Raw genomic sequence first — 17,034 nt, 5'->3', positions numbered from 1 at the left:
TTCAACGAATGTTAGAAGAGTTTCTGGTGCGAGAGCTGCGGATGAACATACATCGAAGTATTATGGGAAGTTTATCCACTAGTATTTAAACTCAGGTGATATTATATCATTAGTATGTCATGTCAAGTAAGTATTAAATCAGAACAGAGTTTGACATGACTTATAGTAACTTACCGCACTGAGTTCCAGTAAGTTAGATTGACTGGCGTAACTCTCTTCAACATGACATTTGTGATTCCACTTGAATGAATGAATATTAAGTTAACTCGAAAAAGTTCTAAACGCGGTTGAATCGAGTGAAAATGGGAGATGAATCAAAGTCAGTGGAAGGAGAGGTAAATGATAATATATATTTTTCAAAAACAGCCGTGACTGATGCTGAGGTGAGTTTTGATCATCACAACCCACCGCCGGAAACGCGTTTATATAAAAAGAGATGGATAATGGTGTGTTTATTCAGCTCATATTCGCTGTGTAACTCGTATCAATGGATTCAATACGGAATCATCAACAATATCTTCATGCGCTTCTACGGCGTGGACTCTTTCACCATTGACTGGATGTCCATGATTTACATGTTGACGTACATTCCTCTCATTTTCCCCGTCTCGTGGCTCCTGGATAAAAAAGGTCTGAGGGTCATCGCGCTCGTGGCCACGGCTCTGAATTGCGCGGGCACGTGGATCAAGGTGGCCAGCGCGAGACCGGACCTTTTTCCCGTGACAATTTTGGGTCAGTTCATGTGCTCCGTGGCTCAGGTGTTTATTCTCGGGATGCCCTCGCGCATCGCATCGGTGTGGTTCGGGTTGGATGAGGTGTCCACTGCATGCTCCATCGGGGTCTTCGGAAATCAGGTGGGTTTCAAAAAAATAATGTCATCATTGCTCATTTATCTGTGCTGTACTGTGAAAATTAAAGCGGAATTTCTGCGCCACTAGCGGCATTAAACGTATCTACAAAAATAATGACTGTTTCCACACAGGTAGGCCTATCCCTAAACACGCCTCATTTGCTATTGGTCAGCAAACAGAGAGTCCTTCCCACAATCTTTCGTCATTGGTTGAGCCAATGTTTGGCCAAGTTGAGATTTCTCATTTGAGTCTAAGTTGAGTCTTTATTTTTCATCAGCTAGGGATTTTCAAACTTTTTAATGCCATTGACCTTCAGATGATCCTCTTGCGACTGACCCCCTTCCTAAAATGTAAAAGACAACTATATATTTTCAGGCGGAAAGTCCAGGGCTGCGTTCAGCCCCGACAAAACGTTGCACAACGTTTTTTAAACAGAAACGGTGATGCGTTGAACACACTGTTCTGATGACGCAAGAGTTGCATCTATGGCAGCTGAGAAAGGCCATTCTTTGTGTTCTTTGTGAAGAATTTTCGGAGCCTGATGAAGTCGGTATAAATATGTGTTTAATACTACAAAACATGCCCGATGTTACAGTTACTGCACTTGCCGCCCAGAACACAATAGAACATCCCAATCGAGGGAAGGGATTTGTGGAAACTGAAATGGAAGCAGAAGCACACATGTTACCTAATTCAGACTAAAACACATCTATTCAGCAACACATACTGACTTTATTTGTAGTTCATACTGTTTTAATACCCTGTATTTTCTTTCTCATTTTTAGGAAAAGCACTTAATTACCATTGTTTATTTCTATACCAAATGTCATACACTTGCAATGAAGCTAAAAATATAAACAACTACATCATTATGTTGATATCTTAGATTTTTTACAATAAAACTTACGACAAACATGTCTTCTAATATCCTCAGTTGTTGCGTATACCGAGCTGCATCGAACACACTAAATTACTTTCCTTGAACCCATTGTGCAGTTCACTTTAATACCGCTTGCTTTATATACATGTTGCTGCTGATTGGACTGCAGTTCTGACACACCCACCAAACAAGAGAAAACGTATCTCAAACCCTGTTGCACACCGGTGCACGCCGTTCCCTTATCGAGTCGGTCTCTCGACATTACGTATGGGGAAATCCATTTTCCTCGAATCATGAAGTCTGATAGAATAACTCTTTTGCTTGCAAATAGCCAATGGCGGTCCCGCCATCACCTGATTGGCTGACACTGCTCAATATAGGTGACGGCGGGCGCCAAAAACCTCAGAATCTTTTTTCTTCACTCGAGTCTGTTTTCACCGTTGATGTACGCATTCAGAGCGGAGTATATTAAGGAGTTTTAATTCCCCTCTCGCGTTCCAGTGGATTATATTATGTCTCTTTGTCGCCCGTGTGGTGGACCCATTGAATCCCCGGACGCACACAACTTGTGTGCTGTGCCTGGGTCTGGACCACGCAGAGGCGGCACTCGAGGGATCGGGATGTCCCGCCTGTGAGGAGCTTCCCATCAGATCCTTCGTGCAAGGCTGGCCGTTACACGTAACGACGACCTTGTGTCTCCTGCCTCTCCCCAGTCTTCCGCCTTCAAGCCGCGGACCGGGAGACGGCAGAGATCTCCATTCGCGGGTTCTGTTGAGGCGCTGACGTCGGCCCAAGGTCCACGCCATCCTCACGTGGCAGAGCCCGTGAGTTACTCTTGAGGCCATTTACCGCCCTCTTGAGGAAGCACGGGAATTATCTCGTTCGGTTACGACGATGACGACGCCAATGGTCCGAGTCTCCGTCTGAAGGCGCCCTCGCCTCTTTGGATGCGGAGCTTATGGCCATTCTCACTGAGGCGGTGGCAGATATGGTGCTGGAGTGGACAGCGCCCAAGGAGCTGCCGTCGGAAAGGTGGCCTCGGCGCGGGCCGTAAAGCTGAAGCGAGAGGCAGTTCAGGAAGTCGCTAAAAAAAAAAAAAAAAAAAAAAAAACAGCGCTCCTGATGTGCGTGTCAGGGAGGAAAGAGCGCGGGACGTGTTCGTCGGACCGGTGCGAAGAGGGCGTGTTCCCGCCCAGAGTTCGACGAGAATGTGTTGTTTCTGAAACCGCTGTGTTCTGTTTCAATAACAAGGTACATTACATGTCTCAGCAAAGAGCTTCTCTCCCCAACATTATTACCCGCCTCATAGACGGGAGACGCATCGCAGAGCGGAAGCTCGGGGAAACCCGAGGAGATGGCTATCTATGTCCCCGTGCATGATGCCGCGGACGAGCTATACCATTTCATATAGCAGTCAATGCTTTCCCGGTGGCTGGCGCCCAGCCCCCGCCGCAGCATTCATTGCCCTGTATGGCGATTCTGACTACTACACAGTGTGTATTCACAGTTGTTGCGCGATGCAACTGACGCTGTGTTACGTACACACCACACTGTTATGTGTAAGGATTTATGCCATTATATATTGCCCTGTGACCTTCAGTGCAATGGCTATGCTGATTACTACAAGTACGTGTTCACAGTTGTTGCGCGATGCAACTGACGCTGTGTTACGTACACACCACACTGTTATGTGTAAGGATTTATGCCATTATATATTGCCCTGTGTCCTTCAGTGCAATGGCTATTCTGATTACTGCAAGTACGTGTTCACAGTTGTTGTGCGATGCAACTGACGCTGTGTTACGTACTCACTACACACTGTTATGTGTAAGGATTTATGCCATTATATATTGCCCTGTGTCCTTCAGTGCAATGGCTATTCTGATTACTGCAAGTACGTGTTCACAGTTGTTGTGCGATGCAACTGACGCTGTGTTACGTACTCACTACACACTGTTATGTGTAAGGATTTATGCCATTATATATTGCCCTGTGTCCTTCAGTGCAATGGCTATTCTGATTACTACACCGTAAGTATTCACAGTTGTTGCGCGATGTAACTGACGCTGTGTTACGTACTCACTACACACTGTTGTGTGTAATGATTTATGCCATATATTGCCCTGTGTCCTTCAGTGCAATGGCTATTCTGGTTACTACGCAGTACGTATTCACAGTTGTTGTGCGATGCAACTGACGCTGTGTTACGTACTCACTACACACTGTTGTGTGTAATGATTTATGCCATATATTGCCCTGTGTCCTTCAGTGGAATGGCTATTCTGGTTACTACGCAGTACGTATTCACAGTTGTTGCGCGATGCAACTGACACTGTGTTTATGTACACACTGCACACTATATGAATTTGCCGTTGTATATTGCCCTGTATCCTTCAGTGCAATGGCTATTCTAGTTACTACGCAGTACGTATTCACAGTTGTTGCGCGATGCAACTGACACTGTGTTTATGTACACACTGCACACTATATGAATTTGCCGTTGTATATTGCCCTGTATCCTTCAGTGGAATGGCTATTCTGATTACTACGCAGTACGTATTCACAGTTGTCGTGCGATGCAACTGACGCTGTACACACTGCACACTGATATGTGTAATGATTTATGCCTTATATATTGCCCTGTGTAATTCAGTGCAAATGGCTATTCTGATTACTACGTATTCACAGTTCGTGCGCGATGCATCTGACGCTGTGTTACGTACACACCGCACTCTGTTATGTGTAATGTTTTATGCCATTATATATTGCCCTGTGTCATTCAGTGCAAATGGCTATCCTGATTACTACGCAGTGCGTATTCATAGTTGTCGTGCGATGCAACTAACGCTGTGTTTGTGCACACTACACACTGATATGTGTTATGATTTATGCCTTATATATTGCCCTGTGTCATTCAGTGCAAATGGCTATTCTGATTACTACGTATTCATAGTTGTCGTGCGATGCAACTGACCTTGTGTTTGTGCACACCGCACTCTGTTATGTGTAATGATTTATGCCATTATATATTGCCCTGTGTCATTCAGTGCAAATGGCTATCCTGATTACTACGCAGTGCGTATTCATAGTTGTCGTGCGATGCAACTAACGCTGTGTTTGTGCACACTACACACTGATATGTGTTATGATCTATGCCGTCATATTTTGCCCTATCCTTCAGTGCAAATGGCTATTCTGATCACTACGTATTCACAATTGTTGTACGATGCAACTGACGCTGTGTACACACAATGCACTGATATGTGTAACTATTACGCCGCTATATATTGCCCTGTACCCTTCAGTGCAACTGGCTACTCTTTTACTGTGTAGTCACAGTTGTTGCGCGATGCCACAGACGCTGTGTTATGTACATTGATATGTGTCTATGATTTATGCCGTTATATGTTGCCCTGTATCCTCAGTGCAGCCGGCTATTCCGATTAACTACGTATTTACAGTCGATGTCGCTATGCCTCTGACGCTGTGTTTTTTGTACACAAAATGTAACTATGCTTGTGCATAGTCTCAGTCGTCGCTACGGCGACTTGCATTGCATCTGTGTAGATATTGAAGCGTTATGCTGCCCTTCAATGTAATGGACCATTGTGTACGCATATTCATGCAGTTTCGGTCGCTTCAGCAACTTGAGCTGCATTATACACACAGATGTTTAAAATGTGCACACTGATGTGTTATGCTGTTATGTTGCCCTCTATCATTCAGTGCAACAACCAGCTATCCTATCTAACTGCATATTCAGTTTGTCGCTACAGCGACTACACTGCACTTATGTACGTATAAGGACGCGTGTTGCTATTTTGTTGCTCTGTTTCTTTCAGTGCAAAACTAGCTATCTTAATCTACTGTGCATACTCACAGTTTCTGAATGTATGTACGTACACGGATGTGCAATTTACCATGTGTTATGCTGTAATGCTGCCCCGTTTCCGTGCAGCTAGCCACCCTGATCGAACTGTACATCTCAGTTTCTGTCTCTACGCAGTTCTGTCGCTACGGCGACTTATGCTGCGTTATGTACATGCATGGATGCGCTACAGCGACCGATGCTGTTACGTACATGTGCTATGCTGTTATGTTGCCCCGTTTCCTTCAGTACAACTGGCTATTCTGTGCTAACTCGTCTACTCACAGTTGTAGCTACGGCTATGTGTTTGTTGTTTACTGAGGTGCTATGCTATTATGGGGCTATTATCTACTGCGTATATTCATCAGAGCCCAGGTGGTTGCAATTCCAGCATTTTGCCCGGATGAGGTCAGTGTTTCAGAGTCTCAGAAGTACGCTTGTGCCCCATGCGTGCCCTGCGTGCTTATGTGAACAGAACTAGCCAGTTTCGAACTTCAGAGCAGCTCTTCGTCTGCTACGCGGGTGCTAAGAGGCGGCGCGCTGTCGAAACGGAGGCTATCTCACTGGATAGTGGAGGCTGTGCACTGGCTGGCTTATGCTTCACGGGAAGCCGTTTCCCTATAGGGGTGCACGCCCACTCCACTAGGAGTTTGGCGTCATCATGGGCGTGGGCGAAAGGCATGTCTTTCAAGACATTTGTTTCGCGGCAGGTTGGTCGTCTCGTAATACCTTCGCGAGATTCTATAACTTGAATATCCCTTCATTCGCACCACATGTCTGTCAGTGCAGGGAGAGAAAGCTGAGCTGTCGTTGGACTAGGCTAGACTGCCCCGATGGCGCGCGCTCTAGCCACGGTTCGACTAGTCGTCAGACAGTGCGAGTTATTATTAGCATAGCTATCATGTTCACTATATTGTGCCCTTTGTTATGTCCGCATTCATAGCCGGCAGTATTTTCCTAAGCACCAATCACTTGCTGCAATCTCCCTCCATTCAGTTCAGCGTGCTTAGCTTGATGGGAGGGGCCTTCGTTGGTGCAGATGCCGAGTTGGCTCTGTGCCAATAGATGTTTCAACCAGGTCCGGTGTCTGTTCCTGAGAGCTGGGCGGGGTTTCTCCCACGCGGCGGGGGTTTTATTGTTCCCCATACGTAATGTCGAGAGACCGACTCGATAAGGGAACGTCTCTGGTTACTCACGTAACCGTAGTTCCCTGAGAGGAGGGAACGAGACATTACGTAACCTGCCGTGTGGGAGGGACTCTCAGTCTCCTTACTCTCGTTCAGCTAAGATTCTGAGGTTTTTGGCGCCCGCCGTCACCTATATTGAGCAGTGTCAGCCAATCAGGTGATGGCGGGACCGCCATTGGCTATTTGCAAGCAAAAGAGTTATTCTATCAGACTTCATGATTCGAGGAAAATGGATTTCCCCATACGTAATGTCTCGTTCCCTCCTCTCAGGGAACTACGGTTACGTGAGTAACCAGAGACGTTTCCAGGAAACATGACGTTTAACCCGGAAACCGTAGCAAAACGTTGCGCACCGTTTTGAACTTGAACATGCCCCAGGTTTAGAAAGTAAAAGTCCTCCTCAGTATTTTGTTCCAAGCACCTGGATTTGCTAATAGACCAACGCTACTTTTGCGTCATCGAAGGGTAACGCCCCCTTTTGGGGGAAAACAAACGGATTCCCCTGAGAACAGAACTCGCTCCAGATCTGCTAAGTTTCTTGATAACAAAAATGGCACAAACTTAAATAAGCTACTGGATACGGGGTTACAGAGGTGTCCCTTTGAAATGGTCGAAAACTGGATTAATGACCCCACGCAGTGGCCAAATATGGACTATTCAGACATCTAACGTTACCACTATCTCGTGGAATCACCAAGTAACGTTAAGTAACGTTAGCCTATTTTTTTTTTTGTCATTAACACTCACAGTATAACAAACTAGACGATGAGGCCATGTCACTTGGATCATATTTAACTTGATTTGAGCTATTGACATAGTTTTGTTGTCGACTAGCTATACTAGTTAGAAAGACGAAGCTGCTAGCAGCTAACGTTATGTGATTAGCTATCACTAGGCACGCTATCTTAGCTGTTAACTGATTTTACTGACCGGAGTAAAGATAGTTTGCGGTTTGATTTTCAGTTTTCATTTCGATTTTCAGTTTTCGTTTCGCTGTGGTCCCGCAGTGCGGTGTCGTGGACATGCAAATAATATCTCACGTCGTTATTCATGATTTGTGTAACAGTGTTTCTCCGGGTCAAAATCTTTCTTTTTTTCTTTTTTTTTTAATTGGGTATAGCTCCAAAAGTCGGTCACTTAGGAGTCTGAACCCAGTGTCACCTTGACATGCTCGATTTGTGAATTTTTTCACAGCAAAGCTCTTGTCTGTAAAACGTTGGCTAAGTCCGTTAGACAGGAATGTTGAAAATAGGCGTTTTTCATGTTTAAACAATGGATATTAACAATTTATAATAAACACACAGTGCTGGATTACAAAAACACTTGTTTTAGATTGAACCTGATTTGTGAAAACTTTCACAGGTCAGTTTGGGCCAGTTAACCCTTCCCTGAGTGGTTAACTTGGTCATTCTGATTTGTGAAAACTTTGGTCATGGTCAACTTTGTTTGACCAAGGGTTAACTTTGATAGAAATCAGAATAAAACTCAGAACATGAGAACTTCACATCATGCGTATGCACCTAAATTTGTTCTTAAACTTGTTCTAAGACAAATTAATTGGGAGCGTTTTAAATGAGCAGCCACATGCCCACATTTGCCTAAAACCCCCAGGGCTATCCTCACAACCTTTGTTTTACAGCAGTCTTTCATCACTGTCAGCAAACATATGATGCTCTCTAAAAGATACACTGAAACACAAACCTTGAAGCTTGAGCTATAATGAAGCTTATCTTACTCTTTCACTGTATATGATGAAATATATTTAAGGCCGCCTAGAGTATGTGATTTTTGCATACCTGTGGTTTCAGTTTTTTCTACATGTTTTGTAAATTAAGGATATATTTTAGTACGAAAGTTATTGGTGAATCCTTGAGAATGTGCATACGCACACTTAATGAATGAGACCAATGCTCTAATTAAGTACATTTAGGGCCAGATTTACTAAACAGGTACCCTGGTTAAAACCAGACCATTCTGAGTTGTAACTGAGTTATGGTCTGGCAAAGCGTCATAGACAAATCATTTCCAGAGGGACGTCACCAACGGACGTCGCGGATAGACCTAAACCCAATCAGAGCGATGAAGGAGATGACGTATGCAGAGGGGCGGAGAAACATCTCCGAGTATTGTTCTTTGCTCGGTTTTTAACAAAAAGGAAACGTTCAAATCGCTTAAAACAGACGCGATAGCTGATTCGAACGAGTGATGTTCGACGGCGGCATCCATCTTTGTAATGTAGGCTACAAAATCTGCTTCAAAATCCCAGCGCTGTCGTCATCGTGTAAAGCCCGCCCCAACGTTTCTGATTGGTGCCTCGATTTCGGCGGATTGGAAATGGGCTTGAATGAGCTCTTTGCCAGACTAACTTTCAGAGCAAATCTAAATTTGCCGGAAGTTGTCTGGGTTTTCCCAGGCTATTAAACAGGGCAAATTAGCGTGAGAACGAATAAAAAAAAAAACGCCAATGGGAGTGGAAAGTTATGCGCGTGATCATTTACATAATGACCAACGCAATCAACCAAGAGCAGCTCAAATTAGCGTCTGGTTTAAGACATGTTTTTTGGAGGGGGGTGAGATAAAATGAAATAATGGTGCAAATACTAGTAAATTGACTATAGTCAAACCTTAGTAATTCATCTTGCATGATTCATTTAAATACTCTCCTCCCATAAGTTTTGTGTCTGAATGGGAAACTCCTACAAATGCATATGGCAATAAGGTAAGCCGCAAAAATAACCCTTTCGGCGTTCATTTTTCACTGAGTGTCTTTAGCAAATCCTGACAGTAGTTTTTTAACGCCAAAAGAGGGTTAGTAAGTTGTTAAACTTCCCCCTAAACTTCACAATATATATATATATATCTTTACATTGTTCATGCTATTTTAACTTTTCCATGGGTCTCTGAAACCCATTTGAAAACCTCTGTTTAAAGCCAAGAAAATGGAGAATTAGCGCAGGTCTAAACAGTTATGTTGATAAATGCCAGTGATGTTTAATGTGCAACCATATAATTGCATGACAGAGTCTTTAGTGTCCCATGTGGATCAAGGCCTTGCTAGCGAGTGCAATTTTAAAAGCACACCTATGTTTGAAATCAAGCAGTTGTACTTGTGTTCAGTATACGTCCTGTACTGGTTCATTTTGAACCTCACAGATGTTTGTTTTTTTCAGTTGGGGATTGCAATCGGCTTCCTTGTTCCACCAATACTGGTTCCAAATGTGGACGATCTGGACACGTTAGCGTCTCACATCAGAGTCATGTTCTACATAACGGCGGGTGTGGCCACTTTCCTGTTTGTGTTGGTTGTCTTTGGTAAGTGCAAGCCGTTAGTTATAATATTGCCACAATATTGTTCTATTCCAAAACATAGTGAGCTGTTTACTTTAAAACATGTTCCTGACATGAAGGTTGTTCCAAAAGATATAGAAATTAAAGGGATAGTTCATCCAAAAAAAGTCAATTCTGTCATCAGTTTCTCACTCTCATGTCGTTCCAAACCCATAAGCCTTTTTGTTCATCTTCTTAACTTTTTAATGAATCTGAGAGATTTCTGTCCCTCTATTGAAAGTCTATTCACCCAAAACTCTGACAGTTCAAAATTAAAGTCTGTTCATCATATAAGTGTCTTCGTGGATTAATTTTACGATCTCTTCATGAACATTTTGAAGCTTCAGAGTTTTCGGGTGAATAGACTTTCAAAGTAGGGACAGGAATCCATCAATTCAATTAAAAATATCTTAATTTGTGTTCTAAAGATGAACAACATTTTTATGGGTTTGGAACGACATGAGGGTGAGTAAATGAAGTCTACGGACAGAATTTAAATTTTTGGGTGAACTATCCCTTTAATTATGATGCCTTATATCTTCTTTTAGCCAAAATAATACACGTGTCCTTCACAGAAAAGACAATCCCACAATGCATTGTGATGAATTCAGTGAAACATAAATCGAAGATAGCAAATAATGCAAGAAAAATGTTGATTATAAATAAATCAAATTAAAATGGATTATTGTTTGATTATTGTGCAACTATCTTAGAAAAATGCTTAAATCAAACTTGATTAAAAAAAAATAATCATGAGTGTTTGTGTGGCACGTGGAGTTGCTGCCTATATAGAGAGTTTCCGTGAAGATTAGGGTGCTGTCCTAGTCTAGAAGGCAGAAGCCCGTAGGCATTAGGCAGCGAGATCGCTCACTAGGTTGGTGTGTTTATATTTGACTCTTGTTTAGTGCGTCTGTTCCTCTTTTTCTTTAGTGTGTGTCTGTTTCTGTTTCTCTTCTGTTGAGTCTTGCTGTGTTCTTCCTGCATGTACAAAAACACACATTTGTTAATTGTTTATATTAGGGATGCGCAGCACCAATACAATCTTTTCAGAACCGATCCGATCCGATACCAAAAATTCTGAGTATCTGCGGATACCGGCGCAGTTTTTTTTTTTTTTTTTTTATCAAGTAGAATTTCTATAACTCTCTGTTGAACTGATAATCACTCTTTTGTGTGTTAAACACAATCTACTTAATACAGACAACTTCATTATAAAGAAAAACAACAAATCAAAAAAATATATGATCATAATCTATGACAAAAATGCTATTATAAACTAGATTAGTGGATAATTCAGCAGTAAAATTTAGTCTAGGAAAAAAAAAACATTTAGTGGGGAACAAATAAGAGACAATGGCCCTCATTTATCATTCTTGCGTAGAAACGGGCGTATATGTTGGCGTAAGATTATGCTTACACTCCTCTCACCGCCTGATTTATGAAGCTGTGCGTACCTTTGAAATCCAGGTGTACGAAATACCTGCCCTTGATAAATCCCGCGGCTGAAAACGATCGTCATTAGAATAACACGCCCCTATATATTCAAGTCTCCGCTTCCCCCACGCCCTCATTTTACGCCATGGACACACGGAAGACGGCAAGGAAGAGAAACTTCTCCGACGTGGAGCCGAAATGACCTATCACAATGCATTTTTTTACGGCACGTGTTTTGAAACAATTAGCATTCAGTTTCGAATCACGTCACATGTATTGGGGTGCACAATAGTGATGATGATGATGTGATGTGGAGTACCATTCATTCACATTAATAATTGCATGACAATTTGTAATATTCTTCTTATTATTATGATTTTTATTATTAATGACGCTTATTGTTATTTAGAAGAAGAACGTCGTTATTATTATTTGTATTATTATTATTATTTAAAAGAAGAAGAATGTATTTTTTATTATTTTGTCAGTCTGAATTATTTTTTGGTCATTGAAAGCCTTTCATTACCGAACCCAGTCCGTGCGCACCTGCCGGGCCTAACCCTGAAACGTCAGGGTAGCGCACAGGCTCGCAACTGAAGGAATACATATGCCTACAAATCAAATGCTTTGGTAAAGTCACACAAATTAAACATTGAAGTCCATGTTGCACAAAAATAAACACTGAAGTTTATAATTACTATGTTGTTGTTGTTGATCATAATATATCATATCTTTTAGTTTGTAAGTGCGTTTTGTGGTGTTAGGAATTTTTTTTTTCTGCGCATTTCCGCACTAACACAAAACGTGCGTACACCACCTCCTGAGCTGGCGTAGGATTTGAGCGTGGCGTACGCCAACATCCATATTGATAAATCTCAAAGTCACAGTGGTTTTGGGTGTACGCTGGAAATTTGGTGTACGCACTTTTGATAAATGAGGGCCAATAAGTGTAGCACTAAATCTGGTAAACCGTTACACACATTGCGCTTTGTATTGTTGTAAAATACATTCATGAAAAACAAGATAACAAAAATATAAAAAATATTTTATATATAGCCTAGGCTACTATAAAATTAAGACATTTTTTAAATGTATAGCACAGCTGTTTAATGAGGCAGCAACATATGATAGATAGGACAGAACAAGAAAGGCTATTAATGATCTTTCATTGCGCAAAATTATGATATGAAAGGCTCCAATACAGTGCGGCACACAGCGGTTATGCGCAGAATGATGCGCGTGAAGCAACACGGAGTCACAGCGCGCAGCGCGTCGACGAGTCCGCATTGAAAAGTTCAAAGCACAAAGGAAAGACATATCAATGCGTAGTGTATTATACAGTATCTATCTATGCAATCGTTTATTGAGCCTTTTCTTTTAACAGTTTTAAATTTCAGTTTCTGTGCGCGTGAAGAACAATTATAGTGCTCTCTCCTGTGTTGTGAACTAACAGACACCCAGGAGAAAGTGAAAGGTACAGCAATAAAGTCATTTTATGCAAAACCATAGAGCTTTATCTTCCGATCAAGTATAATAATAGTTACATTGAATCATCTTGGAGAGAGTTTCGTCGTGTTGACTGTCGTAACCGAACGCGACGCGCTGTTTGATGCTGAATGGAGAATGACTAACAGCCGCAGAGGAGGGAAGGAAGAGTTTACGTGAACTTGAATTTAATGACTTAAATATTCATTTCTATCTCACATTATACTGGCTTCAGAACACTTGTAATATAGTGCATGGCCGATACCCGATCCGGCCGAATGGCAGTATCGGAGCCGATACTAAGTATCGGATCGGCGCATCCCTAGTTTATATACATACTAATATAGAAATGATCAATGTGTCTGTTATTTAGTTAGTCTACTTGTACGAGTGTAAATGGAGCATGTTAGTGCTTGATGATTATCTGACCTTTAGCACAAATGACAGAAGGGGAAGTGAGATTTTTTTTCTTTCACTTTTGCAACGTATTTTGCTCACTCTGTATATGCCTTTGTTTCGGTCATTTAAATGCTGAGCTTCCGATTTTTATCTTGACGTGACCACAAAGCCTCCTGTCACATTTTGAGCAACACTCACGTGCATTCAGTTCTGTTCTCACAAGCAAAAATGTTTGCCTACACAATAAAAAGAAGAAAATCACAAGATATTTGCATGCCAAAAGCGTACTCGCCCTCATGTCATGTCATTCCAATTTTTTTCCATGGAACACAAAAGGAGGTATTTTAGAAAATGTGATGGCCGGTTAAAAGTTCAACAAAAGTAGCATAAAAGTTTTCCTTATGACTTGTGCAATATATTCAAAGTCTGTCTGTTAAAGGGTTATTTCACCCCAAAATTTCAGGGCTTTCCTATAGCTCACAGTAGAGCGTTGGCGCTTGCAACGCCAAGGTCATGGGTTCGATTCCCAGGGAAAGCAAGAACTGATAAGAATGTTAATGTTTACCTTGAAATGCAATGTAAGTCGCTTTGGATAAAAGCGTCTGCCAAATGCATAAATGTAAAATGAATTATCCCATAATTCACTAACCCTCAAGCCATCATAGGTGTATATGACTTTCCTCTTTCAGCCGAACACAATTGCCGTTATACATTAAAAAATATCCTGGCTCTTCAAAGCTTTATAATGGGAGTAAATAGAGCCCGAATTTTTGAATCTTCAAAAAAGTGTATCCATCCATCATAAAAGCCAATTGTGTTGTTCGGCTGAAAGAAGAAAGTCATAATCACGTAGGATGGCTTGAGGGTGAGTGAATTATGGGATCATTTTAATTTTTGAGTGAACTAATCCGTTAATTCAACATATGGTGCTTTTTGTCATTTTTGGAGCTCCCTTCCTTATTTTGATTGTATATCAATGAACACCTGGGGTTATTCTGCTAGCATTCCCTTTTATGTTCCTTGGAAGAAAATAAACTCATGCAGCCTGCAACAACATGATGGTGAGTTATGATGACATATTTTATTTTTAGGTGAACTGTTTTCCTAATTTCCCTTGAAATAAACAGTTTAGCTGGTCTGTTATTTAATTCTTTAGTAAATAACAAGCCTAGCAGATTTGAGTGTTTCTGTCTAATAGTTCTACAGCTTAAATCCCGCTGCAGAGTTTTTAATGTCTAGTGCATGTTTCAAAAAAGCAAATATGAAAGAGTTCAGTAACCTGCAGTTTTGGGGACAGCGGGCTAAATTTTTACTCAAACACAAACATTCCCAGATGTTATAACATGGTGAATTCGTTCGCTTTAACACACTGACACAACTGACCATTATTTCATTCTTTAGTATTTAAGCATTCACTTCTTTAAAACTTATTTTCTTTTTAAACTAGCAAATTAGCAAACATATTAGCTTCGTGTCAAAACCTCGGCATCTTGGATGAATTTTTTTCCAATGCATTCTGGGATTGCCTGAAAATACAGTAATTCTTTCTTAACTTTCCCCAAAAAGAGTGTATCTTAGAAGGCATTATTTTGCTGCCTATATTTTGTTACAGCCTTCTTATATTTTATATTAAACGGCCTTGCTGTATGATGTTGTCTAGGTTGCAGTGTTATTTTAGTATTATTTATTTACTATTATATTATTTATTAATATTTTGAATTAGTTTTTATTTTTAAAAAAATTAGTTTGTGGTTTAAGATTTCGTAAATTTGTGATTTGCTCCTTTACATAGTTTTATTATGCATTGTTTTTATTATTTTTTATTGCTCTATTTAGCTTTTATTTAATTTTCAGATTTAGTCATTTTAGTTTTTATTTTAATTACCGAAAACGATTTTTAACAATAAGCTTGAGAGCTGTAGTGTCCAGTTACACAATGAAACTGGACTCAGATCAGTGCTGATCTACTACATGTAAATGAATAGTTTTGGTGATTGGATGAGTTTGTATTTTGTATTTTATGTTCATGTCAGTGTTTCAGGAGCGTCCGGAGATCCCTCCCACCCACGCTCAGGCCGCGGCTCGGCAGATCTCTCCGGAGAGCTACTCCTATACAGCTTCCATTCTCAGGCTGCTCCGCAACAAAGCCTTCATCCTCCTCGTCATCACTTATGGTGAATATCACTCTGAGCACAACGGAGCCATTCAAGACCTCAAACTGGGGTTCATTATGCTTGCTTCCATTCAAACACAGTCATAGTTTGTTACTGAGAGTATTAACATGAATAGTTCTATAGGCAGTGCTGTTTGCTAATGTAAGCATCTCTATTACCGTTGCTCATACTTGTGGTTTGTGATTTGAACATGCTCCTAACTCTAATTATTAAACTTCCGCACATAATTTGTCCTGCTACAGACAGAAATGATTCCTCCAATCACACATGTGCTGTTATTACAGTCATAGTCACATGGTGCACTATAAAATGGAAAAAAAAGTCTAAAACATAGTCTTACACTGAAGGGACTCGATCCATAATATCGTAAATATGGTGCTGGTGCTAAAAATGTGATAATGTTAAAATTGTTTTCGCACCAGTTCCTTAAACCTGCTACTCCTAAACTAGACAGCCGGATTGCACAGCAGCTTCAGCCATGTTATTTTTCCTGTCTGTCTGTCTAAAATAAAATATTATATACATCATATTTTAATTAATTCCTGTGAATTTGACTTGTTATATATTTAAACCAAAATATATATATTGTGATACCCGAATATAAGTGATATATACTAATATAAATATACAAATAAACATTACCATTCAAATGTTTTCAATAAGAAATTAATACTTTTATTTAGCAAGTACACATTAAATTGATCAAAAGTGACAGTAAAAATTTTCATAATGTTACAAAAGATTTCTATTTTTAAATGAATGCTATTCTTTTGAACGTGTTCAACACTGATAATAATCAGAAATGTTTCTTGAGCAGTAAATCATATATTAGAATGATTTCTAAAGGATCATGTGACACTGAAAACTGGAGTAATGATGCTGAAAATTCAGCTTTGCATCACAGGAATAGATTAAAGCTCCAGTCCGTAACTTTTTTGAGTTAAAAATTATCCAAACTAAATTGAGCAAGTACATAACCAGCCAGTGTTCATAACTCTCTGCTTGCCGTAGCTCGATTCAAAGCGGTAATTTTGTAATAATATTTTTAATTCCAGTGGGACTGGTGGATTTCCGCAGGAGATTCGAGCATGTCATTACGTCACATCTTTACACACACATCTGTACACATAAAGAAGGCGTCTCGGCTAGTAGGCTATGAGTGTGAGGATGTTGGAGGTGGAGATTTATAGCCTTTTCTCACAACACTTGATATAATTAAACGTATTAATTTGATGGCGGATCCAGAAAGGTTCAAACGACAATCACCAGAGACAACTGGACAATTCACCCGCTGTAAAAAGACTTTGGACTGAGAGTTTGGAAAAAGAGACTGCAACTGGACCCATGCGAAAACAAGGATAAATATCTGAAGGGCTTTAAATGTCGTCACGCAATGCTGATGTTGAACATTAACAATTTGAGAACAAAG

At 40.7% G+C, this 17,034-nt stretch overlaps 1 protein-coding gene across 2 annotated transcripts in view; it reads left to right on the top strand.

Annotated features, from left to right (window-relative positions):
• The window catches only part of flvcr2b (FLVCR heme transporter 2b), a 28,623-nt gene continuing 11,589 nt past the window's right edge, over positions 1 to 17,034 (top strand). For both annotated transcript variants that reach the window (XM_056269395.1, XM_056269394.1), the window contains exons 1-3: positions 1 to 854; positions 9,957 to 10,098; positions 15,465 to 15,605. In XM_056269395.1, the coding sequence (XP_056125370.1) occupies positions 303 to 854; positions 9,957 to 10,098; positions 15,465 to 15,605 (835 nt within the window). In that variant the 5' untranslated portion in view covers positions 1 to 302. The remainder of the gene's footprint in view (positions 855 to 9,956; positions 10,099 to 15,464; positions 15,606 to 17,034) is intronic.

This window comes from Rhinichthys klamathensis, unplaced genomic scaffold (assembly GCF_029890125.1).
Source record: "Rhinichthys klamathensis goyatoka isolate OS25496 unplaced genomic scaffold, OSU_Roscu_1.1 h1tg000281l_1, whole genome shotgun sequence".
In the NCBI taxonomy this organism is placed as follows: Eukaryota; Metazoa; Chordata; class Actinopteri; order Cypriniformes; family Leuciscidae; genus Rhinichthys; species Rhinichthys klamathensis.
The sequence above is the reverse complement of the archived record's forward strand: the minus strand, read 5'-3'. Positions and strand labels throughout refer to the sequence as shown.